This window comes from Cervus canadensis, chromosome 29, assembly GCF_019320065.1.
Source record: "Cervus canadensis isolate Bull #8, Minnesota chromosome 29, ASM1932006v1, whole genome shotgun sequence".
In the NCBI taxonomy this organism is placed as follows: domain Eukaryota; kingdom Metazoa; phylum Chordata; class Mammalia; order Artiodactyla; family Cervidae; genus Cervus; species Cervus canadensis.
The window spans coordinates 38,457,875-38,485,103 of NC_057414.1; the positions used below are offsets into that span (position 1 = coordinate 38,457,875).

At 47.0% G+C, this 27,229-nt stretch overlaps 1 protein-coding gene across 2 annotated transcripts in view; it reads right to left on the bottom strand.

Annotated features, from left to right (window-relative positions):
* The window catches only part of AHNAK (AHNAK nucleoprotein), a 95,579-nt gene that overhangs the window by 34,105 nt on the left and 34,245 nt on the right, over positions 1-27,229 (bottom strand). Inside the window, exons 5-6 of one of the 2 annotated variants that reach the window (XR_006266390.1) lie at positions 10,864-10,963; positions 3,222-3,361 (exon numbers count right to left, since the gene is read on the bottom strand). Coding sequence is in view for 1 of the 2 variants with exons in the window: in XM_043451715.1 (XP_043307650.1) it covers positions 10,864-10,963 (100 nt within the window). In the remaining variant the exon portion in view is untranslated. The remainder of the gene's footprint in view (positions 1-3,221; positions 3,362-10,863; positions 10,964-27,229) is intronic. The other variant, XM_043451715.1, reaches the window with a different exon arrangement.

Below are 27,229 nucleotides of genomic sequence, written 5' to 3' on the forward strand. Positions count from 1 at the left end.
ATGATCAGAACACCAATAGGCAACAGCCTATTCATGAACATAAAATATTCCTCATTCTTAACTTGCAGCATAAGGGAGGAGAAACTGCCCTGCTTCTTCCTGGTAGCATTTAACCCCTAAGAGACCTCGGAGGGAAAAGTTGGGGACAAATCATCAGGAGCAGGAAGACGCAAAAATGCCCTCAGAATGGTCCTGAAACCCATCCTACTGGTGCATCTTGAACACCAAGAAGATGAGATTTTGACAGATGTGGTTTTCACATTAAGAAGCACTGTCTTCGGAGTGGCCTGACCAGAGGCAGGGCCCTCAGCCAGCATCTACTCCGGGGAAACTGAACTGCACCTCAAGTAATGGAAGATCTCAAAGGTCCAGGGCCCAAGGGGCCAGCAGGTGGTGATAGTATCAGGATGGGGGAGGCCCCAACACTGTGCAGGCTCCCAGCATGACTGCCAAGGGGACTTCTGGTTTACCACCCAGACTGCTGAAAGTTCATGAATCAGTCAGTCCATACATCAAGATAACATGGGAGTTAAGAGGCACTCCGCTGTTTCAGGTCTCTCTTTTTTCAGCTTTAAAATGAAGAGGTTGCTGGAACCAGAGGAGAGCTAACAAACCACTCAGTTCTATAATTCTGCACAGTGAATTCTCTGCACAGTCAGAGTAGGCAAATGCAGTCAAGGAGGACTCTGAGAGCTTGATTTCTGTCAATATTACCCAAAGCACTCCTCGGATTCAATCCAATCCCTACCAAAATTCCAAAGGCATTTTTCACAGAAACAGAAAAAAAAAAAAATCCTCAGTCTCCAAATAGCCAAAGCAATCCTGAGAAAGAAGAACAAAGCTAGAGGCATCACACGTCCTGATTTTAAACTATATTACAAAGCTGTAATAGTCAAAACAGACACTTAGATCAATGAAACAGACAGCCCAGAAACAAAACCATCCTTTTTTAGTTAATTAACTTACATCAAGGGAGCCAAGAATATACAATATAACCTCTCAATAAATGAGGGGTTAATTTCCCCATCCCCATACACAGAGCTGCAGAAAAGAATGGGGAAAAAAACAGAGACACAGTACAACCTGATGCACTTGGCACTATAGCCCTTTTGGCTGAGAGGTGCCAAGGCTAAGGATGAATCCAGCAATTACCTGGGTTCACATTTCAGCTCTGATACTTACAGGCAAGTTATCTGATTTTTGTGATGCCTCAATTTTCTCAGCCAATACACAAGACTAATAATAATACTTATTTCATGCACTTATTGATTAAAATATAAAGCACTTTGCACAGTACCCAAAGCAGAGGAGGTGCCAAAATCATTCAGAAAATGTTGATTAGGTACCCACTAAGAGACAGATACTGTTTCAAGGCACTGGGGCACAGTCTTGAGAGAGGAAAAAAAAAAAAAACACCCTCTTTATAGAGTTTACTTTTAGAAGTAGAAGATAGGTAATAAGAAATAACTTTAATAAAGATCAGATTTCCTCAAAAGTGCAGGAGACGAATATGAAGAAAAATCAACTAGGGTAAATAGGATAGAAATGGAGGTGTGATTTCTAGGTACAGTCCTAGCAAAGGCCACTCAGAGAAGACGAGCCTTGAATGGACACCTCAGTAATGTCACTGTTATCCTCACAGCTAGTACTCAGGGCTTGGTGCCAACAGGGTACATTTCCTGGTGTCCAAATGAGCAGTTCTGCCCAACATACCTCACAAAAGAGAAGCATGAGTTGGAAGAGAACTTAAAGATTCTCTGGTTCATTTTATCAAGCAAGAATGAAACCCAGAAAGGGATGGGCCAACAAACCCAGGGTCACACAGTTAGTTCCGAGACCAAGATTGATTCCAACTCCAGTCACCTGACTCTAAGACCATGTTCTTTTCTCTGCGTCATACCCCGTTGCCCCAGGCTGACTCAGACCCATGTGAAATTGTGGCCTGGACCCTGGAAGATTTCTCTCCTGTATTGTATTTCAGTCTGCACTGTAGCTCGTGGTTATTAGCTGTGCAGTCTGAATATACCTCATTCAGACACACTTACAGGGGAAGAAATTATCATGGATTTGCAAGAAGACATCCATGAACCAGTGACCCCAGTTTAAACAATAAGAGTTAAAGACCATCATTTCAGGGGGTCCGCGAGCACCAAGCATAGCCCACACACAAATGCAAGCACCCTGGCCCCACTCACATAACTAATTCCTTAGCTTCATTCAGTCCTTAAAAGACCAAGAATCTGTTTCCATTTTTCCCCCTTAGGTTGTCATAAAAACAATAGCTGGTTTGTATAGGTGAGAGTAGCTCAGACAGTAAAGAATGTGCCTGCAATGCAGGAGACCTGGTTCAATCCCTGGGTCAAGAAGATCCCCTGGGGGAGGAAATGATAACCCACTCCAGTATTCTTGCCTGGAAAATTCCATGGACGGAGGAGCCTGGAGGGCAAAGAGCCAGACAGGACTGAGCAGGACTAACACGAAGACTCCTTGAACCCCTGAGAAGGTAACTTGGAGTCCAGTTTGGGGAACCTGAATATGATACAGGTTTTTGAAGGGCTGTTTGTTACAGGATAAATCTTTACAGCAATCAGGGGCACTTATAAGAACTGCTAAGGCTAAAGAGAGTTGCAAAAAGTGATCAACCCAGTTTGCTTCCTTTTGAAGCTGCCCTGGGCCACAAGGATGAGACTGGAGCCTAACAGCAGTGGGAATTTGATGTGTTTGCACATTTCTCAGAGACTAGGAGCACCTGTGGGCCGTTCGAGTGGGGACCTCACAGCACCATCCATCCATTCATGGAACAGATACAAACTGAGCACCTAGTATGTGCCTGGCACTGTTAGAGGCACTGAGAATATGACAGGAAACCAAACAAAACCAAACGTCATGAAGCTTATGAGGGGGCTTCCCAGGTGGTACTACTGGTTAAGAATCAGCCTGCCAATGCAGGAGTCGTGGGTTCGATCCCTGGGTCCCCTGGAGAAGGAAATGGCAACCCACTCCAGTATTCTTGCCTGGAGAATTCCATGGACAGAGGAGCCTGGCGGGCTACAGTTCATGGGGTCACAAAAGAGTCAGACATGACTGGGCACACATACACACATTCTAGTGAGGAGGAAGGAAATGAACAAACTGGGGAGTGAATCTATGTCAGAAAGCGCTAAGTAAGTGGGTAAAAGACATGAGTAATGCCTGGAGTCGGGACAGTGAGAGCTTTTTACCTTAAAGTTTCAGAGCAGGGCGCTCTCCAGAGGTGACCTTGAAGGGTGAAGGGTTTGTCAAGGTAAGAACATTCGAGGCTAGTTCTCCAAAAACTCCAAAGCCCTGAGGCAGAACAGTGAGGGGACATTCATGGCCTGAGCTGAGGAGGGAAGGAGAAATAAGGTCAGAAGAGCAGTGAGGACTAACAGACCTTTGCAAACACTTATATTTGGCCTCAAGTGAGATGGACAGTGAGATGCTAGAAGGTCAACAGGAATAACATTACCTGACTGATGTCTTAAAAGTGTTAGTCGCTCAATCCTGTCTGTCTTTTTGCCACTATAGCCTGCCCGGCTCCTCTGTCCACGAAGAGTTTTCCAGGCAAGAATACTGGAGTGGGTTCCCATTTCCTTGTCCAGGGGATCTTCCTGACCCAGGGATCCAACCCACATCTCCTACATTAGCAGGTGGATTCGTTACCACTGAGCCACCAGGGAAGCCCGATAATGTCTTTAAAAGGTTGAACCAATTGTGCTCGTAAAGAGATCACAGGGGGACCAAGATCAAAACAGGGAGAGCAGTCAGGAAACCACTGTCCTGATCTAGATGAGAGCCGTGGGGGCCTGGATCCGGGCAGCAAAGGTGGGGTGAGAGAGTGACTCAATTCTGGATACAGAGGATGGACCGAATGGGAACTGCTCATTGTCTAACCATGTAAAAGAATTCCAGACGCCCAGGATGACACCAGAGCTTTAGCCGGAAGAACCTGAGTGTAGAGTTGACCCTGATGGAGATAAAGTCCATGAGAGGGCCTGGGGCGGAGTGGGGGTGGGGGAGAAGGGAGGTCAAGAGAATTTTCCCAGCAGGTGTTCAAGCTCTGATCTTGATTTATAAAGTCAACCGCGCATAAAAGTTGGACCATTATGATACTACAATTTCACTACTGAGTATAACACCCAAAAGAACTGAAGCAGGAACTTATACAGATATTAATACTTGTACACCAGTGTTCGTGGCAGTGCTATTCACAACAGCCAAAAAGTGGAAAGAGGGGCTTCCCTGGCAGTCCAGTGGTTAAGACTTCACACTTCCAATGCAGCAAGCACAAGTTCTGTCCCTGGTCGGGGAACTAAGATCCCATGTGCTGTGGGGAGTAGCCAAAAAAAAAAAAAAGGTGGAAACAACTCAAATGTTCATCGACAGATGAACAGATAAATAAAATGTGACCTTACATACAATTCAGCCTTTAGAAGAAAGGAAATCCTTACCCGTGCTACAACATGGATGGACCTTAAAGATATTATGCTGAGTGAAGTAAGCCAGCCGCCAAAGGACAGATGTATGATTTCACTGGTACGAGGAACCTAACGTAGTTAAATCCATAGAGATACAAAACAGAATCGTGGTTGCCAGGAAGTAGAGAGAAGAAAGGGGAAGTTATTGTTTAATAGGTACAGAGCTTCTGTTTGGGAAAATGAAAATGTTCTGGGGACAGAGAGCGGTGATGGTTGCACAACAAATGTGAATATACTCATGCCACTGAACTGTACACCTAAAGACGGTTAAAACAGAAAATCTTATGCATATTTTACAATTAAAAAAAATAGATGGCAATCTCACAGGTTAGTCCACCGGCAAGGGCTCTAGAAAGCTTTGCTGCTGCTGCTAAGTCACTTCAGTCATGTCCGACTCTGTGTGATCCCATAGACAGCAGCCCACCAGGCTCCCCCGTCCCTGGGATCCTTCAGGCAAGAATACTGGAGTGGGTTGCCATTTCCTTCTCCAATGCATGAAAGTGAAAAGTGAAAGTAAAGTCGCTCAGTTGTGTCCGACTCTTAGCGACCCCATGGACCAGAGCCTACCAGGCTCCTCCATCCGTGGGATTTTCCAGGCAAGAGTACTGGAGTGGGGTGCCATTACCTTCTCCGCTAGAAAGCTTTAGAGATTTATAAATTTAAAAAAACTCAAATCATCCTAGAGTTTCCCTATAGTTTCTGTACCCAATCCACCAAGAGGGATTCAAAATAGAAAGAAGGAGAGCACTGGGGGATGGGAAGAGATGCAATAGAAGCCTATTCCAGGCAGAAAGAACAACGTGGAACAGGTATGACTGGGAATTTCCTGGTGGTTCAGTGGTTAGAGCTCAGGGCTCTCGCTGCCAGGGGCCCAGTTTCCATTCCAGGTCAGAGAACTAAGATCCTATGAACCTTGCAGCGCAGACGAAAAAAAAGAGAGAAAGGACTGGAATAAGATGGTCAGAGATACAAAGTGAGCAAAGGGGATTGACAACGGGCTCAGAGATGCTGTGGGCCACCAGAGGTGGGGAGACCTGATGACAGCTTTGGTGACCCAGAGAAAGTCATGGCGTTTAACGGCCCCTGAGAAGCTGATGAAAGGGCATAATTATACAAGAGCTCACATCACCAAGTACTTACTCTGCGTCTAAGCCCTGCACAGCTACTAACTGGCTTAATCCTCACAACCACCACTCAAGGGAAATACTCAACTCATCCTGATTTCACAAATGGGGAAACTAGAACTCACCCCCCATTAGAAGATTAGAGTATCGGAAACAGGAGTCAAACCCAAGCAGCCCAGTTCCGGAGTGGAGCTCTTAACCACTAGGCTACCCAGCTCTCAATGCCAGACAGTGCGACATGCAGCATGGCGACTTTGGGAGCTGACATTTATAGATGACACTTTCCAACAGTTCATCTTCCAAAACCCTCTTAAGGATTTAAAACACCATGGGGCCAGATGTCTCCATCCAAAAGCCCCACTGGTGTGAACTCCACAGCCTTATCTCCAAGTCCAGCCATGGCTCTCAGATCAGACACACTGATTTTTCTGTTTATTTACAAAAAGAGACTTTATGGCAAGAGCGGACAGCAGCGTTGCCGTGAGAAAGCCAGCCCCAAGCTCTGTTGTGTGTTTAACTATGAAGGGACACAGCAGAATTCTCTTGAGAAGCTGATGCAGAGAAAGCTGGAGGCCAATGGCAGGGGCAGGAAAGGTTTGTTTCTGGTGAAGTCATGTTTACACAAAACCCCGACTTCAAAGTCCACGCAAGTGAGGGCCATGCAAGCAGGTTTCAAAGGAAACATTTGTGACCAGGGAAAAGCCTGTGACCTGGCCGATAGAGGAGTCCCTGGCAAGGCTAACTGTAATCTTTCTCCCGTCATTTAAAGCAAAGCTTGTGAAGATGAAAAACCACAGCAAGTTCTTCTAAGCTCCGCAGACTTTACATGAATCCCTGTGCCTGGATGCATTAATTCTACCTCTTTCTGTGCTGGCTGTTGATAAATACTCACTGAATGAAGACATGTGATGGATGCACCCAGTGTATAATAAATCCTTTAGGGAAAGAGGTCAAGTCTCGATCATCTTTAAATCTTGAGACACTTAATAAATGTCAAGGTACATCATACCAAATATATATATATATATATATATATATATATATATATATATATATAGTGCTGAAAATGCAAACACTGAGAGTCTAGAAGCTGCTCCCAAGAAAACAAGAGAGGAATACACAGCCATGTGAGTGCTGGGAAGCCAGCCAGAAGCTCCTGCCTGCCGGGGTCCAGCCCCAGCAGGATCCAGGGGGTACCCTCAGGATGAACGGTGTCGGCGAGAGATAGAAGACACGTGAGACCAGACTTGATAGGGCCAAGTCTGCGAGGTAGAGAGAGAGAGAGAGAGAATGGCCAGACAGGGGTGCAGAGAGTCTGGCAGAGTCTGGCAATGCTTTATTTTTTACCATAGCTTTTATACCCTAAGTTAATACATTTCTAAGGGGAAGATAGTTTAACATTACGTAAGCTTGTCCTTCACGAAACCAGGGTGTTTTCTGCGTACTTCTTTGTTTATGAGGGTCTTGTACATTATCTTCTGGCCTGGGGGCCTATTAACATTTTATGCAAGTCAGGTGAATGTAAACCTATTTTCTGTTTCTATGGTGACCTTAACTGAAAGGTAGCAGTCTCATAGGGAGTAGAGAGTAGAAGTACAGAGTAGAAGTATAACCTTGTTAACACAAAAATTAATCCTTCTGCAGAAGTTGTCAGTTGCGTTTATCTAAGAAGTTTACCCCACACTGACTCTGTGACTTTGGTGAGGCAGCTTTTGCCTAGCACTCCTGGCTGACAATTAACAACCACCTCATTGTTACCACACTAGGGCTAAGTTCTATTTCTCTAGATCTTTAACTATATTAACAATGGTTTTTATAACACAACCTTAGCACATTAAAGGCAAAAATACAGCAAGCAAAAACACAGAAGCAAATCACAACCCAATAACCACCTGTAGAGTAATTTTTCTTGTGTTTTCTAATAGGACTCCTTTACCCCTTAAAAGGGCTCTATATCTATTAGGGCTTTTATATAATCAGGTTCTTTATGCTATTTTATGATTAGGATATTATAAGCAATCATGCATATTAGTACCAAGGGCATAAATGCATTTGGCTAACAAACTACCAGCAAAGGAGTTTAAATTAAAACACTCCTTTCACCCTGAATAATCTCATAAAATACCACCACCTGGGAAACTTATTGATTAACGTTCTAAATTGATTCTTATTTGGGAAGAGATCGGGGAAGGCCTTCCTGCCTGTGTCACAGAAATTAGGGAGTAGTCCATTGAGGCAAGCATCAGAAAGATAGATATCACCTTTAAGGTGAGTGCCGGGGGCAGCTTTTCGAAATCCCTGAAAACCTGATCTGCCTTGCCTGTCAAGCTTTCTCCTCGTGACCTTGTCATGGGTGGGATCTCATGAGCTGGCCTTTTCGAAACCCCTGAAAACCTGATCCGCCTTGCCCATCAGGTTTTCTCCCTCATGGCCTTGTCATGGGTAGGGTCTCGTGTGTTGGCTCCCGGCACCTGCCATCATCTCTCTATTTGACGTGCCAGGCATGCCATCCTGGGGACCTTCCTGGGTCCTCAGGGGAGGTGAAGTCTGGCAGAAGCCCAGTACTGTTGGAGCTGAAACAGGGGTGCCCGGAACTACTGAAAAGCACACAGGAGGAGCACAGAGCCCAGACCCGGAGGCTCAGGGTGTCTGGGGTGGTGACTCGCAGGCCCAGATAAACAGAGGGCAGAAGGAGTGTGGAGGAGCATCGTGAAGACAGGAGCAGGGACCAGCATCATGAACCTGGGTACCAGCAAGCCTTTGGGTATGGCTGGGATGAACGGTACAAGCGGCGGGTGATGAGATAGAAGGAGGTCATGGCAGTCTTGGGTGCTAAGTCAAGGACGTGAACTTCACCCTGAAAGTCAAGAGGAGCCTCTGAAGAATTTTAAGCAGGGGAGTAACATGATCTGATTTTTATTTTAGACTGGCCTCTACTTAAAGCCCACTCCACTCATAGAAGGAAAGGTCTAAGACAGGCAAACCAGTTAGGAGATAATTGCAGTAAACGAAAATTTAAGATGTCGGGGATATTAAGAAGGAGCAGGGATGACTGTTGTGGTTACAGAGCTGATCAGAGGCAAAGGAAACTCGACGGGGGTCTGAGTTTTCTTTCTGAGGGGAGGCAGAGCTGGACCCAGTGCTGGAAAGCAGGTTTAAGCATGAGCAATCCCAAGAGGTTGCCCAGAGAGTCCCCAGCAAGAAAAATGAAGACTCAGGATAGGTGCTCAAGGAATTCTGCCATTTGTGAGGTTATGGGAAAAGAGGAGGCCGTTACGGGCCTGGGAAAGGAGGACGAAGTGGTCCTAACCATGCAGACAGAAGCAAAATCACTAGGCATTCCCTGGCCATTCAGTGGTTAAGACTCAGGACTTTCACTGCTGGGACCCGGATTCGATCCCTAGCCAGGGAACTTTGTTGTTGTTTAGTCGCTAAGTCATGTCCCGCTCTTTGGGATCCCATGGACTGTGGCCTGCTGGGCTCCTCTGTCCGTGAGTTTTCCCAGGCAAGAATACTGGAGTGGGTTGCCATTTCCTCCTCCAGGGGATCTTCCAAACCCAGGGATGGATCCATGTCTCCAGCATTGCAGGAAGATTCTTTACCGCTGAGCCACCAGGGAAGCCCTGCTGCTGCTGCTGCTAAGTCACTTTAGTCATGTCCAACTCTGTGCGACCCCATAGATGGCAACCCACCAGGCTCCCCCGTCCCTGGGATTCTCCAGGCAAGAACACTGGAGTGGGTTGCCATTTCCTTCTCCAAGGGAAGCCCTAAGAGCCCACAATAAACAGCCAGAAATCACGAAGCCAAGGCAGGAGGGGGCTTCCAGAAGGGAGAAGGCACAGCATCAAGTGCCCTGAGACCACCCTGGGCGGAATGAACGATGAGCGAGAACAGCTCTGGGTGGAGACGGAGGAAGTTCCGTGGCAGGGGGCGGGGCGCCAGAGTGAGTGGCGCGGGAGGCAGAGGTGATGGGAAAAGCAGGTGACCTTTTCAAGCAGGTTGGCACTACGGGGACAATACCACGGTAAGAAGGGGGAGGGGCTGAAGGAGGGTTTCTTCAAGCGGGGAGGGGAACGTGCATATTTATTGGGAGATGCCAGGATAGAGGTGGGGTGCCAGGGAGAGTAGGGGCAACCAAGAGGTGAGGGAAGGGGAAGTACGAAAACCCTGGAGGGATTAGCCTCAGGAAGGAAGGCTAATTCGGGGAGGGAGGAGGTGGTGGGGGGGTGTCCATGGGACAAAAGGACAGGAAACCCCAGTTTCCCAGGGGATAGGCCATGACTCTGCTCCAGCTGGTGGTGAAACGTGAGATGCACACATGGCAGAGATTTCAACACTTCAAGAGAAGCTAGGCTGTTCCTTTTGAATACATCCATCCCCGATTTTCTGGAAATCTCCTGATTTTTCAAGTGTTTGCAACCACCTCAAATGCAGTAAGCCCAAGACCTGACTGCAGCCCAAATTAAGCTTCCTGCAAGCAGGATTTCCTCCTCCCACGGTTACTTCTTCCTCTCATCTTGCCCTTCATGTGGGTGTCTCCCCTCTGGAGAAGGCATTTCCTTTACAGGATCCAAAAGCCTTTCTCCTAAACTCGGGTAGAGCTCCACCAGTAGATACTAACCCTTAAGTTCTAAATTTCGGGTGTCTGCCCCACTCTGAACTCCAAGTTCAACAGATACTGCCCTGTATGTGTTAGTCATTCAGTCGTGGCCAACTCTGCAACCCCGTGGACTGTGACCCACCGGGCTCCTCTGTCCACGGAATTCTCCAGGCAAGAATCCTGGAGTGGGTTGCATTTCCTTCTCCAGGGTATCTTCCCAACCCAAGGATCGAACCTGGGTCTCCCGCATTGCAGATGGATTCTTTACCGTCTGAGCCACGAGGGACACCCAGATACTGTCCTATAACCGTGTAAACGTCCCATATATGCCACGAGTGTTAACAGTTCTAAGTATCAAGAAACCCTGAGACTCCTGTGGAAGGAGTCAACTATTCCTCCAGAGTGAGTGCATTTTCCATTGACTTTTCAAATAGCTGAAAGGCGAGAGGAGGACTTGAATTTCTAGGTCCTGGAGAGGGAGGGGCAGGGTCCCCGGTGTTCTGAACCAGCTCTCTGCTGAGTGACTTCTGGTCCAGGAAGGCTTGGTCATCTGTGGAGGTTCCCGTGAGCCTCATGTCTGGATGGAGGTATCATTATTATGATTCAAGTCACCGTTCTTTCAGTCCCCATGACCTTCTCTCACCTGTGTTTGGGGTGGAGACTGACTCTGCCTGGGCTTGGCTGGTGGCTTCCTCGGGTTTATTCTGCTCTCTGCGTTCCAGGACTGACCGCTGTGGTGGGTTCTAACAACAAGGACAAGGGTTGTTACCAGTCGCACATCAAATCATCCAACCATTTAATGTTTCTCAAATGCGTACTATATGTACAAAAAAAGAAAAAGAAAAAAACCCAGGTCTTCCCTGGTGGTCCAATGGCTGAGAATTCGCCTGCCAATGCAGGGGACACAGGTTGGATCCCCGGCCGGGGAAGATCCCACATCCCAGGGGGCAGATAAACCCAGGCACCACAACTCCTGTGCCCACATACCACACCTGCTAAAGCCCACACACTCTTGAACCTGTGCTCCAAGAGAAACCACCGCAGTGAGAAGCCCACACACCGCAACGAAGAGCAGTCCCCACTCACCACAACTGGAGAGAGCCCGCGTGCCGCAGCGAAGACCCAGTGCAGTCAAAAATAAAAACAATAATAAAGTAAATAAATAATAAATTTATTATTATTAAAAATAATAATGCATAAATAAAACCAGGGGCCCACCTTTATATCCCAGCACATCCCAATCTATCCCACCCCTTGCTTGGAAGCTCTGTCTGTAGAAGAGATAACAGGATGTTAAGAAGGGAGCTGGCATCAGCTGAAAGACATCCTTCTGTTGAAGCCCAGTGACCCTCTTACAATGGAGATGGACAATGCCATTTCAGGTGTCTCAGTGCAGCAGACCCAGTCCCTGTCCTCAAGGATTTGGCAGTGGCAGAAGAAAAGAGATAAGGTATAATTCAGCACTGAGGAACAAGATGCTGTCAAGTGAAGAATGCGTAGAAAGGAAGGCGTGAGTGACTGTCCACTGTGTATCTTTTCTCTGTACCACGCTGAACTGGACGCCATGGGGCAGGAGGGCGAACCAGTGGATTGGATTCCATGAAAAGAGTCCCTGAAATCTATGTGGTTTCTCCAATAGATCTCCCTAGATCTCCAATGCAGGGTTCCCAGCATCTCGAAGTAAGGGTGCCATCAGGACGCAAAGTCTATCTAAGCACAGAATTCCCTGGCCAATGTCAGAATCCTGTCTGGCAGCAACATGGAAACCAGTTTGTGGAGAACAGTGTTAATATCAATAGCTTCCATCGACTGCTTTTTTCATGTATTCGCTCTTTCAGTTAAATGACACAGTAAGTCCCCTATATACAAACAAGTTCCTTCCAAGAGCACGCTTGCAAGTCCAATAAACTTAGCCTAGGTACCCAGCTAACACAACTGGCTGTCTAGTACTGGACTGCAATAGGTTTACAATACTTTTCACACAAATAATACATTAAAAAGAAACAAACACAAAAATAAAACAGTCTTAATCTTACAGTAGAGTACCTTGAAAAGTACAGTACTGCAGTATACCAGCTGGCATACAGGGGCTGGCATCGCGCAAACAGGCAAGAGTTACCAACTGGAGGAGGGAGAACACGTGGGAGATGGTAGAGCTGAAGGATCGTCAGCAACAGGAGACGGCAAGCACATTGGACTCTTTGAAAGTTCACAGCTTGAAGGCTCCTATGTAGGGGACTCACTGAACTTGCATTTCTTTAACAACCAGTGGCATGAAAACAGACACAGAGGCCTTAAATAAGTTGCCTGTGATCGCACAGCTGGGAAGTCGTAGAGCTGAGATTTGAAAGCAGGCCATGTGGTTCATGAACCCACACTCAAAACCACCAAACCATCCACTCATGTTTTGCAGCATATATTAGAAAATATGAAAGGAAAAAAAAAAGTCCAAGGCAAAGTTACTAAGATATCCAAAAGAAGAAGTTATCCTGAAGAAAGTATGGTCCTAAGCTAATTACATAGATTGTATTGTTGTGTCCTGTTAGCAAAACTCGTAGCCAAAACTAGAGTGCTTTAGAAATAACAGAATAATATTACTATTAATAAACCATCAAAAAAAGATTCTTGTAGCAGTTGGACTGGATAAAGGAGTAAAAAACAAATTTGGTTTCAACTGACTTTAGGAAAGGAAATAATCAAATCATCCAGCAAGTGAATTTCTGATACAAATAGGAAATTAATCCGAAACCATCAAAACAAGTCACACAGCCTTAAAATCCTATGTTCTCTCTAAAAACTGTAAACCTCGGGCAGAAACCATTATTAAATCCAGCCGTACTAAGTGATGAGTCCAATTCAATCCCCAGAGATAAATATTAAGGCACTAAATGATTCTAAGCTGTATCATGTTAGTAAGAGAACCAAGCCCAGAGAAAACTTTCAGGGAGAAAAATCCTTTCACAGCCACCATTTCAGCATTTTCCTGAATATGGATGATGAGGAAAATAAAAGAAAGAACCCAAGATGCTGAGGTGGGCACAGAGAAGAATCATGAAATTAAATGGCGTAAAATTGTGAACGCTCTTAAAGTTTTTCCTTTTAAAAGGAACTCCTCGGGACCTCCCTGGTCGTCCTTTGGTTAAGACTCCACACTTCCCCTGCAGGGGACACTGGGTTCGATCCCTGGTCAGGGAACTAAGACCCTGTATGTTTCATGGCATGGCCAAAAAATTTTTTTAATAATAAATAAATAAAAGGGAATCCTCTGTGGAAAACATCGGACTAGGTGACCTGTGAGCTTGGGAAAGACTAAGACAAGGTCCAGCCAGTGGTACAGCTTCTGATGTACCAGAAGATAGACCCGATATCATCTACGCCAAGCAAGGGACAAACCAACAATTTCTGCTGACGTGTCCGGCGCTGATCAAAGGAGAAGCTTGGGAGGCCAGGCTCGGAGAACGCGCTGCTGCGTCAGACCCGACAATCAGCCTCGTCATTCCAGGACATGACCACTGTGTGGCAGGAAAGGACGTGAGGGAAGGGTGGGCTGTGACCAAAGAACTGGCTGGAGCCACTCCAGAGGAGAAAGGCTACGTGGTGCGGCGGAGGGGAGTCATTCCACAGGGGGCCTCCACGACCCCAGACGCTGGGTTTTAACATGGGTAAGACTGTAGAGAACTGTGTGGAGAAAACTGACACATGACTATATTCCCAGGCAAAAGAGTAGAGACCTCCTCACTCAGTGTAAAATAGTAACCTAGCACATCCTGGTTAAATAGGGCTATTACTATACATGTGACTTTGTTACCACTGTGAATCACTCACAGTTTCCTGGCCAAGAAGACTGAACTGAAATTTTTATTCTAACAATGAGATCATGTTGTTGTTGTTGTTGTTGTTTTAACCAACAGATTGGTGAAAAATAACAGAGCTCGATAAAAATCAATGAGGGTATAGAGAAAGCATGGGCTTTCACACCCAGAATGTACAAGAATACAAGTCTTTGGGAGGATGATTGGGAGCAGCTATTAAAATGCTACATGCACGTGCTCCTTTGTCCAGCAATTTCACCACTAGGTAATCAAGTAAAATCCTTCTATGTGTGCTCAAAATGGCACGTGCCAGGCTGTTTGTAGACATGGGTAATGACATGCAATATACAATACTTCATTTGGGCCATGCAATAATTCACAACAGTGAAGGAGAAGGAAATAGATCTGTCTCTACCTACACAGAACATCTCCAAAACATCTTGTTAAGGCAGAAAAAAAAACATTGCAAGACAATATGGTATGGTCTTATTTATGATTTCTTTTAACCCACCAAACTGTAGACAACTGGGTTATTGAACAGATATGTCCAAAAACTTCAAGCAATGTCTGCAGGGGGGCACACCAAGGTGATGACAGTGGCCAGCACTACGGAGGACTGTGCAAATGGGTTTGCAACAAGGAGAACGTCCCTTGTTTAAGATTTTTACAAAAATTAATTGCTATATAGCATAATTAAAAATTAAATCTTTGGAAATGTTAGCTCTAAAAATGTCTACCTGTCCACCCGAGTGCCCATCAGCATTGGGAGGGTGATTATTCCAACAAGAGGAGGGTCATTCAACAGATATTTATTGGGTACCTGCTACAGGGCTAGGCACTGTTCTAGACTCTGGGGAATCTTCAAAATATCTGACTTCAGGGGACTTTCCTGGTGATCCAATGGTTAAGAATCCACCTTCAAATGCAGGGGACATGGGTTCAATCCCTAGTTAAGGTACTAAGATCCCACATACTGCAGGGTAACTAAGCCCACGGACCATCACAAGAGAAGTCCATGTGCTGCAACAAAGACCCGGTGCAGCGGCCAACATATATATATATATATATATGCGCCTTCATGAAGTTTGCATTATAGAGGAGTTTATGGCATCATCTCCTTTGGCGATGGCAGAGGGGTCTCTGGGTTAGAGGCAGGGGTTGATAAAATATGCCCAAGTCAGGGTCAGCTCTTTGAGGCCACAGAAAGAGGAAAAGGTGTCTGCAGTTGGTCAGCTGCAATGCCACTACCCAGGCCTCATGGAGGGATTGGGAGAAAACTATGGAGGGAAGAAAGGGACAGCCAAGTCTGGTCTGACTTAGGAGCTCCTGGGTGCTCAAGGCCACCAAGGAGAGTTCCCTTCCTGCCTTCACAGGGCCGCTTAAGAATGACGATGGCTGGAGCCAGCAGGAAGGGGGACAGAGAGATGGACAGGAAGAGGACAGTGAGTGGAAGGAAATGAGATTAGAGAGGAGAGCTGGCGGGGGAGCTGCCGGTGCTCTACCTTGGCCAAAAGCAGGGAGACCATCTCTCCCTTCACGTGTCATCTGTCTCCAGAGCAAGACCCAGCAGCCCTGACTGTGTGGGAGCCATGAGAGAACCTGCCGGTCCCCAGCATCCTCACTTCCCCTCCCTCCACTCCTCTGTCCCCACCCCAGGCCACCCGGCTTCCCTTTGCTTCCTGTCTAAGCTGAATGGTATAGGGAACAGAGTAGGTGAAGTGACTCCAAAGAGACCCAACATGAAAAAGCAGAACTGAGATTAAGCTTAACCAAGTCATCATTTTGCAGTATATACATAGATCAAATCATTATTTCGTACACCTAAAACTAACACAACATTTTATGCCGATTACATCTCAATAAAGCTGGGAAAAGCAAAAATGGAACTGAATTTGTGGTTTATGAAGGAGATTGTGCTGTGCTTAATCGCCCAGTGGTGTCTGACTCTTTGCGACCCCATGGACTGCCGCCCACCAGGCTCCTCTGTCCATCGGGACTCTCCAGGCAAGAATACTGGAGTGGGTTGCCATGCCCTCCTTCAGGGGATCTTCCCAACCCAGGGATCAAACCCAGGTCTCCTGCATTTTAGGCAGATTCCTTACCAGCTGAGCTACCCAGGAAGCCTATGCAAGAGATTAAATATACAGTTTAAGGGGAAAGGGTTAAGGAAAGTTAAGGGGAAAAGGGAAAGTTTAAGGGAATCCTGTATCCCAGACCAACCCATATTCAGAGAAGGATAGCAAGGAGGGGGCCCCACGATATACACAAAGGAATGACTCAGTAATAGTGAAATTGCAGACATCCTTGACGAGCCAGCAAGGGAGAGATTTCAGGTTCTGGCAGCCTCTCCTGAGGCCTTCAAATCATCCCTCAGAGGGACCAGGTTGCCCCACCTGAACCCGGCCCAGCCAGCTTCCTGCAATGCGAATTCACACAGGTCCTGGGAGAGGGAGGTCGTGTGATTGGCCTGGAGAGTCACGTGTGCTAGTGAAGACTGACTCTGCTAATGATCAGGGACAGGTCTGAACCTGTTCTTCCCAAACCTACGTGCTGTCCCTCAGAGAGGCGGACAGGAAGACACAGGGCAGGTTGAGCAGCTTTGCGGAGTTCTAAAGATCCTAGTGGGTTTAAAACTGCCGTGCCCCGTTGACCAGACTAGATCTCAAGTTAAACAACCACCTCCAAATTCATTTCTTTTCCACTTTGAACTGAGAGAATAATCCGGGAGTTTCCTGACCCACCATTTCACACAGCAAATAATCCTTCCAGTAGAGAATAGATAAACAACAAGTTTCTACCGTATAGCACAGGGCACTATACTCAATATCCTATGATAAACCATTATGAGAAAGACTGTATTGGAATCATTTTGCTATACAGCAGAAATTAACACAACATTCTTAATCAACTAACTTTGAATAAATTTCTTTTTTAATTTTTAAAGTAATAATCCTTTCTTCCCACCCTCAGCTGGGAAGTCCTTCCCAGCTCACGACCCTGCTCTGTGGACAAGAAACCAGCCCAGGGCACCTGGGTCAACTGCCATTTGCACAGATCTTCATGGGACTGACGATAGTGTCTCTCTCTTGGCAATTGGAGGTGGACATTGCTCAAACACACAACACTGTCTTAAAATACAGAATTCCGTACCACTTCCCCAGGAAATTTCTGATCTCGATGCCTCCAAATCTTTTCCAGATCTACTTCTAGAAGGACTTTGCCCAAACCTGATAAAGAAAAGCACATTTGCCAAACCTCAGGCTCGCTGTCCTCAAAGAAGTCTTAGAAACAAACACCCAAAAGGCGTGGATGTGAGTGCCGTGTGCTCGGCCACCAAACATGCGCCCCTGCTCACATGTCTCTACTTCACGGCCAAGTGCCTCCTAGCAAAATACACAAGGGCTTTGTCTCAGTCTGCAACAGTCTGCACTGGCATCAGAGCAACAGTCACTGTGTCTGTCCGGCTCAGAAAGGAGTGGGAGCCCGATGGAGGGTGGCCGTGAGATGCCACGGAGGCAGAGTCGGACCACAACAAACACAACTTGCTTCAGGGGGCAAACCCAACTCTGCAAACCTGGCTGGGGTTTCTGGTCACAGATCTCACCAGGAAGGAAGGGAAGAGGGAGAAAAATGAAGGTGCTTTCTTTGTATCACTCCCTTAATAAAACAAATTGGTCAGGGCATCCGAATCTCATCCGAAAGGTGTATTTTTTTTAATTAATAAAAACAAAGTAATCAATTGGGAACAGAATAGTCAAAAGTCATACTTCCCAGTCTTAAGTGACATTTCAGATACCAGTCACAGGTACTGGACCAAACTGATCAGATTTGGGGAGTCTTCTCCTCAATACCCCAGCTTTCTTCCCCTCCCCCTTCCTCAAGTGCAGTTCTTGGCCATTAAGTATCTGCTGTGGGAACTTCCCTGGCAGTCCAGTGGTTAAGACTCTGCGCTTCCATTGCTTCCACTGCAGGGGACACAGGTTCAATCCCTGGTCAGAGAACTAAGATCCCACATGCCATGCGGTGCGGCCAAAAAAAAAAAATCTCTGGACTTCCCTGGTAGCACAGTGGACAAGAATCTGCCTGCCAATGCAGGGGACATGGGTTTGATCCCTGGTCTGGGAGGACTCCACCTGCCTCAGAGCAACTAAGCCCATGTGCCACAACTACTGAGCCAGCATGTTGCAACTACTGAAGGCTGGGCACTCTACAACCTGTGTTCCACAACAAGAGAAGCCACTGCAATGAGAAGCCCGTGCACCACAATGAAGAGTAGCCTCCACTCGCTGCAACTAGAGAAAGCCCGAGTGCAGCAATGAAGACCCTGTGCAGCAAAAAATTAAATAAATATTTGTTTAAATCTCTGCTATAATTCTGGTGGGGGCCATCTCCAACCCACCCCTGACTCACCTTTGTTTCCTATGAAACCCCCACAGATCTCTTCCCCACTCACCATCCCTCTGAGGCTGCTGCCCTACAGGTTAGATCAGCTCTTCACTGTTCCAGTCTCCAATTTTTAAAAAAATTTTAAATTGAAGTACAGTTGATTTATAACATGTTAGTTTCAGATGTATAGCTAAGTGGTTTAGTTTTATATATATTACATATATATATATATATATATATATATATATATCAGATTCTTTTACATTATAGTTTATTACAAGGTTGAATCTCCAAGCTTTTGCTCTATCTCCTTTTCCACCCCTAACAAGGCCGTCCTGTACACTGGAAAAGTGTGGATTTTGAAATCTGCTGACTTTCCCTCCTTCACTGAAGTTATGTCAGGCTCATCAATAGCTCCAGGAGAGCAGCTGATTTGTACAACTTGTGTAAGAACCTATTAGGGAATCAGTTCTGGTGTTTGCTTCTTTTGTTTGCTTTTGGATTTTGTTTTGTTTGTTTTTGGTTGGTTGGTTTTCACCCAAAGTCAAAGCGAATGCCTTGGAGATCAAGGAGCTACCAGTCATGGACAGAAGGAGGATAGGAGCCCATGTTGATAAGAGGAAGTGTATTAAGAGATAAGAGAATGATAGAAGGGCTAATGGTGTTTCTGCCACAAGTCGCATACCACGTGCCTGGCACTGTGCTGGCGACATGCTGGTGAACAAGCCAACCGCCTTCCTCCCTCGAGAAGCTGACGGTCCAATGGGGGAGGTGGCCAGATAAGCAACCAGTTACTGATGATCTCATATGAATAGTGCTGAGAACAGGAAAGTACAGAGCAACATGGGCACACAGACCATAGGAGGATGTGGGGTGAGGGGGGCCTTTGTGTGTTCGGGGAAGAAGACTTCTAGGAGGAAATTCCCTAAGCTGAAACTCGAAGCATTGAGGAAGAGAAGTCTGTTGAAAGCCAGGAGGTTAGAGCGAGCAGAGGATGAAAGAGCTGGGTGTGGCTGGAGAGGCCGGCCAGAGGCTGCCTTGGCTGACAATGACCAGAGTCAAAAGTCGGGGAGCACTGGCGCACTCCCTGGGGCCTTGGGTGGAGCAGGAAAGGCTGAGCCACACCCGGAGCCCCCTCCAAGACCTTTTCTTCCCTGTGTGAACCCACATGCTGTCTCAATAAAGCATCCCTCACCAAACACCCGCGAACACAAAACAACCAAGGGGCCAATCCGAGTCAGAGGAAAGCGAATGGGAGACACGCCCCACTCCCCATGTTTTTTCCTGGACTTATTTTGGCCTCCAGAAAAGCCCTATCAAAGGTCCTCCGTGATCACATAACAAGAACATGGCAAGCAGCCTTCGAGGGACACAGAACCCAACCGTTTCCCCTTTAAAAACTGCAAAATACCAAAAGTGTGTGTGAGCCCAACGTGCAGTGAGGGCCGTTTCCCCAGGTTGCTGGCAAGGTTTAGAATCACCATCCAGTGGCGAGAACCCTGTTAGTCCAAGGTGTTTATTTCCTTTTGATAAACAGTATGTGTAATTTCCCATTTTTAGGGACAATAATTACTTCAAACAAAGGGCAGTTCCCAAAAACAATATTTACAGGGACTGGTTCTCCTCCATAAGAGGATTGCAGCTCAGTTTTGTTTTGTTTTTTTTTATTAAAAAAAAAAGCAATAAATTTTTAAAGCCCTTAGCAAAAGCATTCATTTGTCTCTTAGATACTATTCAAGAAACAAGTAATTTTTTGGAATACAGCATGTTAGAATAGAGGAAGGAAAGCAAAAAGCCACCCTCTCCCCTTCAGTCCTCCTGGACCACAAACTCTAAACCCAGCCATACATGGCACTGGCAGTACCCACCTGGCGTACCTCCCCCCTGCAGCTAAATTCCTAGAATTTATTTTCTAGGAATTTAGACAATCCACACCGGCTGCCTCCACACTCTCACTTGACCTCCCTAATCTGCCTGAAGGGTCCACTTGAAATTCAAGTTGTAAGCGGAACTTGCACTCTTACAAGCAGAAAAGGCCCCTGGCATTATCCTCTCCTGCCTGCTCACATTCCAGCCCTCCCCACTGCCTGCCCACTAAGCCAGAGATTGGAGGCCAGGATCCAGCCCTGTGCCCTGGAGGAGACCACACCCCCAGATAAAACCCACTGGGCACTGGCTGGAAAGCCAGAGGTGGTCAAAAGCCTTCTCCCTCACCTGGGTTGGAGTGGGGCACCTTAAGACAAGCAGCGGATGGGAATCCCTGGTGGTCCAGTGGTTAAACACAGTGAATGCAACCATAAAATTAAAAGACGCTTGCTCCCTGGAAGAAAAACTATGACAAACCTAGGCAGCATATTAAAAAGCAGAGACATCAATTTGCTGACACAGGTCCATATAATAAAAGCTATGGTTTTTCCAGGAGTCACGTAAGGATGTGAGAGTTGGACCATGAAGAAGGCCGAGCAATGAAGAATTGATGCTTTCGAACTGTGGTGCTGGAGAAGACTCTTGAGAGTCCCTTGGACTGCAAGGAGATCAAAGCAGTCAATCCTAAAGGAAATCAACCTTGAATATTCATTGAAAGGACTGATGCGCAATCCCACTCCTGGGCATACACACCGAGGAAACCAGATCTGAAAGAGACACGTGTACCCCAATGTTCATCGAAGCACTGTTTATAATAGCTAGGACATGGAAGCAACCTAGATGCCCATCAGCAGACGAATGGATAAGAAAGCTATGGTACTTATACACAATGGAATATTACTCAGCCATTAAAAAGAATACATTTGAATCAATTCTAATGAGATGAATGAAACTGGAGCCCATTATACAGAGTGAAGTAAGCCAGAAAGATAAACACAAATACAGTATACTAACGCATATATATGGAATTTTAAAAGATGGTAATGATAACCCTATATGCAGGACAGAAAGAGACACAGATGTATAGAACAGACTTTTGGACTCTGTGGGAGAAGGCAAGGGTGCGATGATCTGTGAGAGAATAGCATTGAAACATGTCTATTATCAAGTGTGAAACAGATCGCCAGCCCAGGCTGGATGCATGAGACAAGTGCTCAGGGCTGGTGCACTGGAAAGACCCAGAGGGATGGGATGGGGAGGGAGGTGGGAGGGGGGATCAGGATGGGGAACACATGTAAATTCATGGCTGATTCATGTCAATGTATGGCAAAAACCACTACAATATTGTAAAGTAATTAGCCTCCAACTAATAAAAATAAATGAAAAAGAAAAAGAAAAAAAGAAAGAAAGGACTGATGCTGAAGCTGAAGCTCCTATATTCGGCCACTTGATGTGAAAAGCTGACTCACTGGAAAAGATCCTGATGCTGGGAAAGATTAAGGGCAGGAGAAGAAGCGGGGGACAGAGGATAAGATAAGTTGGATGGCATCACCGACTCAACCAACATGAGTTTGAGCAGTCTCCAGGAGATAGTGAAGGACAGGGAAGCCGGGCATGTTGCAGTCCATGGGGTCGCAAAGAGCCAGACAGGACTGAGCAACTGAGTAACAACAACCAGTGTTTAAGATTCTGAGCTTCCACTGTAGGGATTCCATCCCTGGTTGGGGCCCCACAAGCCATGGGGTGTGGTCAAACAAAACTAAAAAGGCAGCAGGCAGGGGTCAAACTCCAGGCAAGAAGCCATGTCAGTCCCCTGGGGGAGAAAGTAAGGCGGGCACCTACCCACGCTGTTTGTGAGGCTTTCCTAAAAGTCTCTCCTCTCCCAAAATACTCAGACCTGACCTGCCCAAAGGTCTGAAATAACCACCAAGACGGACCCACCCCTCAGGGACCCAAAGTCCTCTTTTTAAATGTAAACATCCCTAAGTAATAACATACAGGGCCCTGGCTCTCCCAGCACTCAGGAGTTTCTCAGAGCACAAAGCTATCGATTGACTATGAGAAAAACCTGTGTCCCCGCAATGCTTCGGGCTTAGGGACCCACCAGGGAGAGGGGGCTAGCTCCTGCGGCCACGCCCTCCCTGGGAGGTGTGAACCTGGCCTCCGGCAACTTCCCGAAGCCTCCCCCCACTTTCTTTCCCACCTTTTCCGTCCCCGCGGTGCCCCGCACCCAGCCTTCCTCATCCAATGCTGGGCTGGGGGCTCACAGCAGCCCAGAGGTGGCTAAAAAATCAGCCTGGCAAAGAGTCACGGGTACAGGATGAAGCCTGGCGATTGGCTGCTCCGCCGAAGGGGGCGTGGAGTCAGAGGCTCCCTAGCAACTGCCCTCCTCCCACCTCTCGGGTACCCCCTTCCCTCACTCCCTCTCACTTGTCCCGGAACGCGGCTCTCGGGGTGGTTCTCTCACTCCTCCGACGCTAGCGGCCTCATGATTACATTATGAGGAGCTTAGGGGTGTCATCTAGCTTCTGGTTGGAGTGGAAGAACCTGACATTGCAAGGGTGCTGTTTTATTTAGGTCGTAAATTCATTCGAGGCGCTAGGAGGGACTTAGATGGGGAGGAGGGCTAAAATCCCCTCAAAGCCCTTTGGTGAAGTCCCTGCTCTCTGTAAAGCCTCTCTTCTTTCCTTCCCTCACCACGCCCTGTCACGTTCCCAGCTGCTCATTCCAAACCTCCCCATTTTCCGCTCCCCTCTTCCTGGGGCTTCGCTCCACCCCTACTGGCTTCTCCCTCCCTCCCCACACCGCCCGCCACGCCGCCATATCCCGCTCTATCCTCTCCAGGGCTCGCTCTTCTATTTTCTTTATATATTTGCTTTTTGCTTCTTTCTTCCCTCGGACCCCCATAGTCTCCACAGTAAAGAGCCAGTGGTCCAAACTCCAGGAGGCTCCAGTTCCTTCCCATTCCCTTTGGATGGGGCGCCGGTGGTGGGTGGGTGGGACTGAGCAAGTCCTTGGCTCACTCCCATGACGGATGACAGATGACCCTTAGCGAGTTCTCAGGCTAGGATCCGAGAGGCCTCAACCTTGGAGCCCAGGAAGCCGGCAGGAGAAGGGATAAGGGAGACTGTCCACTTTAGGAGCCACTGTCCAGGTGGTGCAGTGGTAAAGAATCTGCCGGCCAATGCAGGGTTGGGAAGATCCCCTGGAGTGGGAAATGGCAACCCACTCCAGTATTCTTGCCTGGAAAATCCCATGGACAAAGGAGCCTGGTGGGCTACAGTCCACAGGGTCCCAAAGAGTTGGACTCAACTGAGTACACACACCCACATCCTGCCCAAAACTACTCTCTGGAGCCCTCATGCTCTCAGCCCCCCCGCCCCCAGAGACGTGCCCAATGGGCCTCAGCTGGCCTGCATTCCCACAGCTGGGGGCAACCCTTCCACTGGAGAGGGTGGTGGAAGGGGCCTCCAGGCTGCCTGGACTGTGGTCAGGGACAGTGGGTGGGGCCAGTTACAATGCAAACGCTTTGATTGTGGACTCTCCCTTGTTTATTATCATCCAGAAGAGTGAATACTCTGAATACTCCAAAGGGGAAAAGACCTTGGGTAATACTGGGTGGGAGGGGTTGGCAGCTGCTGAGGAGGCTGAAGCCAGGCCAAGAGTTCACTTTTTTTGAAGCCTGGAACCTCCTCTTACTCCCTAGATGAATAAGAGCCTTTTCTGGGCTGGACCAGAAACCAGCCAAGCTGCCTGAGTTCTCCAATTTCTGCCACTTACTAGCTGTGTTACCCTGAAAATAATTGCTTAATCTCTCTGAGCCTCAGTTTCCATGTGAGGAAAACAATACCCATCTTAGAGGGATGTTGTAGAAATCAAAAGAGATAAAGCATATACAGTACATATACAATGCCTAACACAAAGTAAGTATTCCATAGAAATGGCTGACCTTTCCGGTATTTACTATATGCCAAGCACATTATGTGTCAACTTACAGCATCTTCACAAGAAAGCTTTGAAAGAGATAACATATCATTGCCATTTTATAGATAAGAGAACTGGGGCACAGAGAGTTGCGAGAATTTGCCCAAGATCACGCAGCTAGGAAGCAGCAGAACTGAGAGCTATCATTATCATCATTATTATTATTCCTCTGTCAGAATGTAGGTTCCTTGAGGAAAAGGGCTTTGCACACAATATTTAGGTGACTCAGAGGTAAAGAACCCCCCTGCAATGCAGGAGCTGCAGGAGACCAGGGTTCGGTCCCTGGGTCAGGAAGATCCCTTGGAAGAGGACATGCCGACCACTCTAGTATTCTTGCCTGGGAAATCCCATGGACAGAGGCGCCTGGTGGGCTGCAGTCCATGGGGTCACAAAGAATAGCCCTGAAGCGACTTAGCACACACATCTCAGTTCTGAAAAGGTCAAGACCCTACAAATTTTGAAAGACAGCTGTCATTTCCTAAAACCTCCTCAGAAAAAAAATTAATTCCCAACTTCCTCAGAGAAGCAGCAATGGCATCACAGGAAAGGGGGAAAAATTTTTATTTATTTTTTTTTAAATCAGGAAGCCTAGATTGACCTAGAGAGAGTCACCTTTTCCAGCTATAAGAGGTGAGACAGATTACTTCACTTCCCTGAACCTCACCTTTCTGTAGCCTTCTTGCTGGGGGCTAGGGGACTTCCCTGGTATCTCAGACGGTAAAAAAAATCTGCCTGCAATGCAAGAGACCTGGGTTTGATCCCTGGGTTGGGAAGATCCCCTGGAAAAGGGTATGGCAACCTGCTCCAGTATTCTTGCCTGGAGAATCCACATGGACAGAGGAGCCTGGCGGGCTGCAGTCCATGGGGTCGCAAAGAGTCATGACTGAGCACAGGGAGAAGCCAGCATGAAATCTCAGGAGACGGGCACTTTGTGGGCCAGCAGGCCCTGTCCCTAGAGAAGGTCTTTTCATCCTTAACTCTTTCTGATCCTTGGCCTCACTGCTGGCAAGTTTTTCCATGAAGGCCAGGCCTCAAGTTTGTGGCGGAAAACAACAGAGGGTTTTAAAGGGAACTGAAATCACCGTGCTCAGCAGAATGCTCCCCACACATGTGCTGCGGCCCATGCAGGACAGCGCCTCTGCTGGGATCAGTCAGTCCCGGGAATCAAATGCCTGACACCCGGCCATTCCAGAGGCTGGTAAACACTCTGGCATTCCCACCCCATGGCAAGCATTCATGCACCGAATTCTTTGTCCTTGGGAGGACGGACAGAGAGCTGCTCTGTGCTGCGGAGCCCGAAGCCAGAACTCCAGTTTCCAAACCCCAGCCGGAGAGCCCGCCAAGGCCAAGGCGTGCAGGCCACCAGCTCTTTCAAGTGTGCTTGCAAAATAAACTTGCCCAAACTTGGACTTCTTTCTTGAAAACTTGGGTTTACTTGTTAATTCCAAAGGGGGAAAAAAGCACGGTACTGTTAGAATGGAGAAACTAGGCAATCTCCTCCTTCATCAAGGGACCTGAGTCCTGAGGGTCCTGAACGGTGACCTTACTTCACTTCTGTGCGCTCTCTGCCCCAGAAGGCAAAACCTGAACCAAAGCGTGAAGAAATGTCCTCAGACAAACCCACACTGGGGACATTTCTGCAAAACAACTGGCCCCTTACACTTCGAAAATCAGTGTCCAAATGACAACAAAAAGAGGAGGAGGAATTCTTTCCAGGTCGAAGAAACTAAAGAGACCATGGCAATTATATGTCACGTGGGATCACGGATGGTTGAGGCTTCAATGGGAAAATATTCATTGCTGGAAAGAAATTGTAATCATTGAGGCAACTGGCAAAATTTAAACATGGGCAATATGTCAGATAATAGTAGCAATACTGTTTCCTAAATTTGGCTCTGATACCATTATGTAAGAGAATGTCCGTACATGCTGAAGGGCTTAGGAGTCAAGGGTCATGGTGTTTGAAATTCACTTTCAAATGAGTCAGCAAATACAATGATAATTATAACATCTAAAGAGAGAGAGATTAAAACCAACAAGGTGAAACTGGGACATTAAGTGAAAGTTATATGGATATATTTGTGTGTGTGTGGCTGCACCATGGCATGTGGGATCTTTAGTTCCCCCAACCAGGAACTGAACCCATGCCCCCTGCAGTGGAAGCCTAGAATCTTAACCACTGGATGGCCAGGGAAGTCTCAGTTATATGGATATTCACTGTGTCATTCTTGCAATTTCTGTATAGGTTTAAAGTGAATAAATCCATTAAAAAAAAAAAATCATTCACATGCTTAGCTGCACCTCTCACATCACAGCTGAAGCGTGATGCCAGAGAGCTAAGATGGGACTCAAGAAATGAGACACATGTGCCAGCGACATGCAGAGTCTTGGGGGTGCAGTACTTGGCTTTGGGACACTGGGAACATAGCAGTATTTCAACAGAGCTGTTGCTCAAAACATTGGAGACAATTTATGTGGGGAAACTGGTTGCACTACATTATAATCATGCCTTGCTTTTGACCCCAAACAGCCCTATCCACGTAATTAACCAGCCTTGCTTCTGTAAAGATCAGAGACTCTTGGAACTGACAAGGGCCTTAGAGAATATATGCCTTATCCACGTTACAAATAAGGAAACTGAGGCTCAAAGCGGGGGGCCTTCATTTCTTCAGGGTCATGGAGAATCCCACTGACTCCCAGGTCCAGTGTTCTTTTCAGGATTCTGTCCTAGGAGCCCTGGAGTATCTTCCAGGCCCTTTGGCTATTTGCAGCCCTCAAGAGAGGAAGATCTGTACTTCTCCAAGGAAACTGGAATTTTTTAAAGGTACAAGTGATGTTGAGAGCAGTTCTTAAAGAGAGAGGACTAGGCGAGGGTGGGATGTTTCGAGAGAACAACATCAAAACATGTATATTATCTATGGTGAAACAGATCACCAGCCCAGGTTGGATGCATGAGACAAG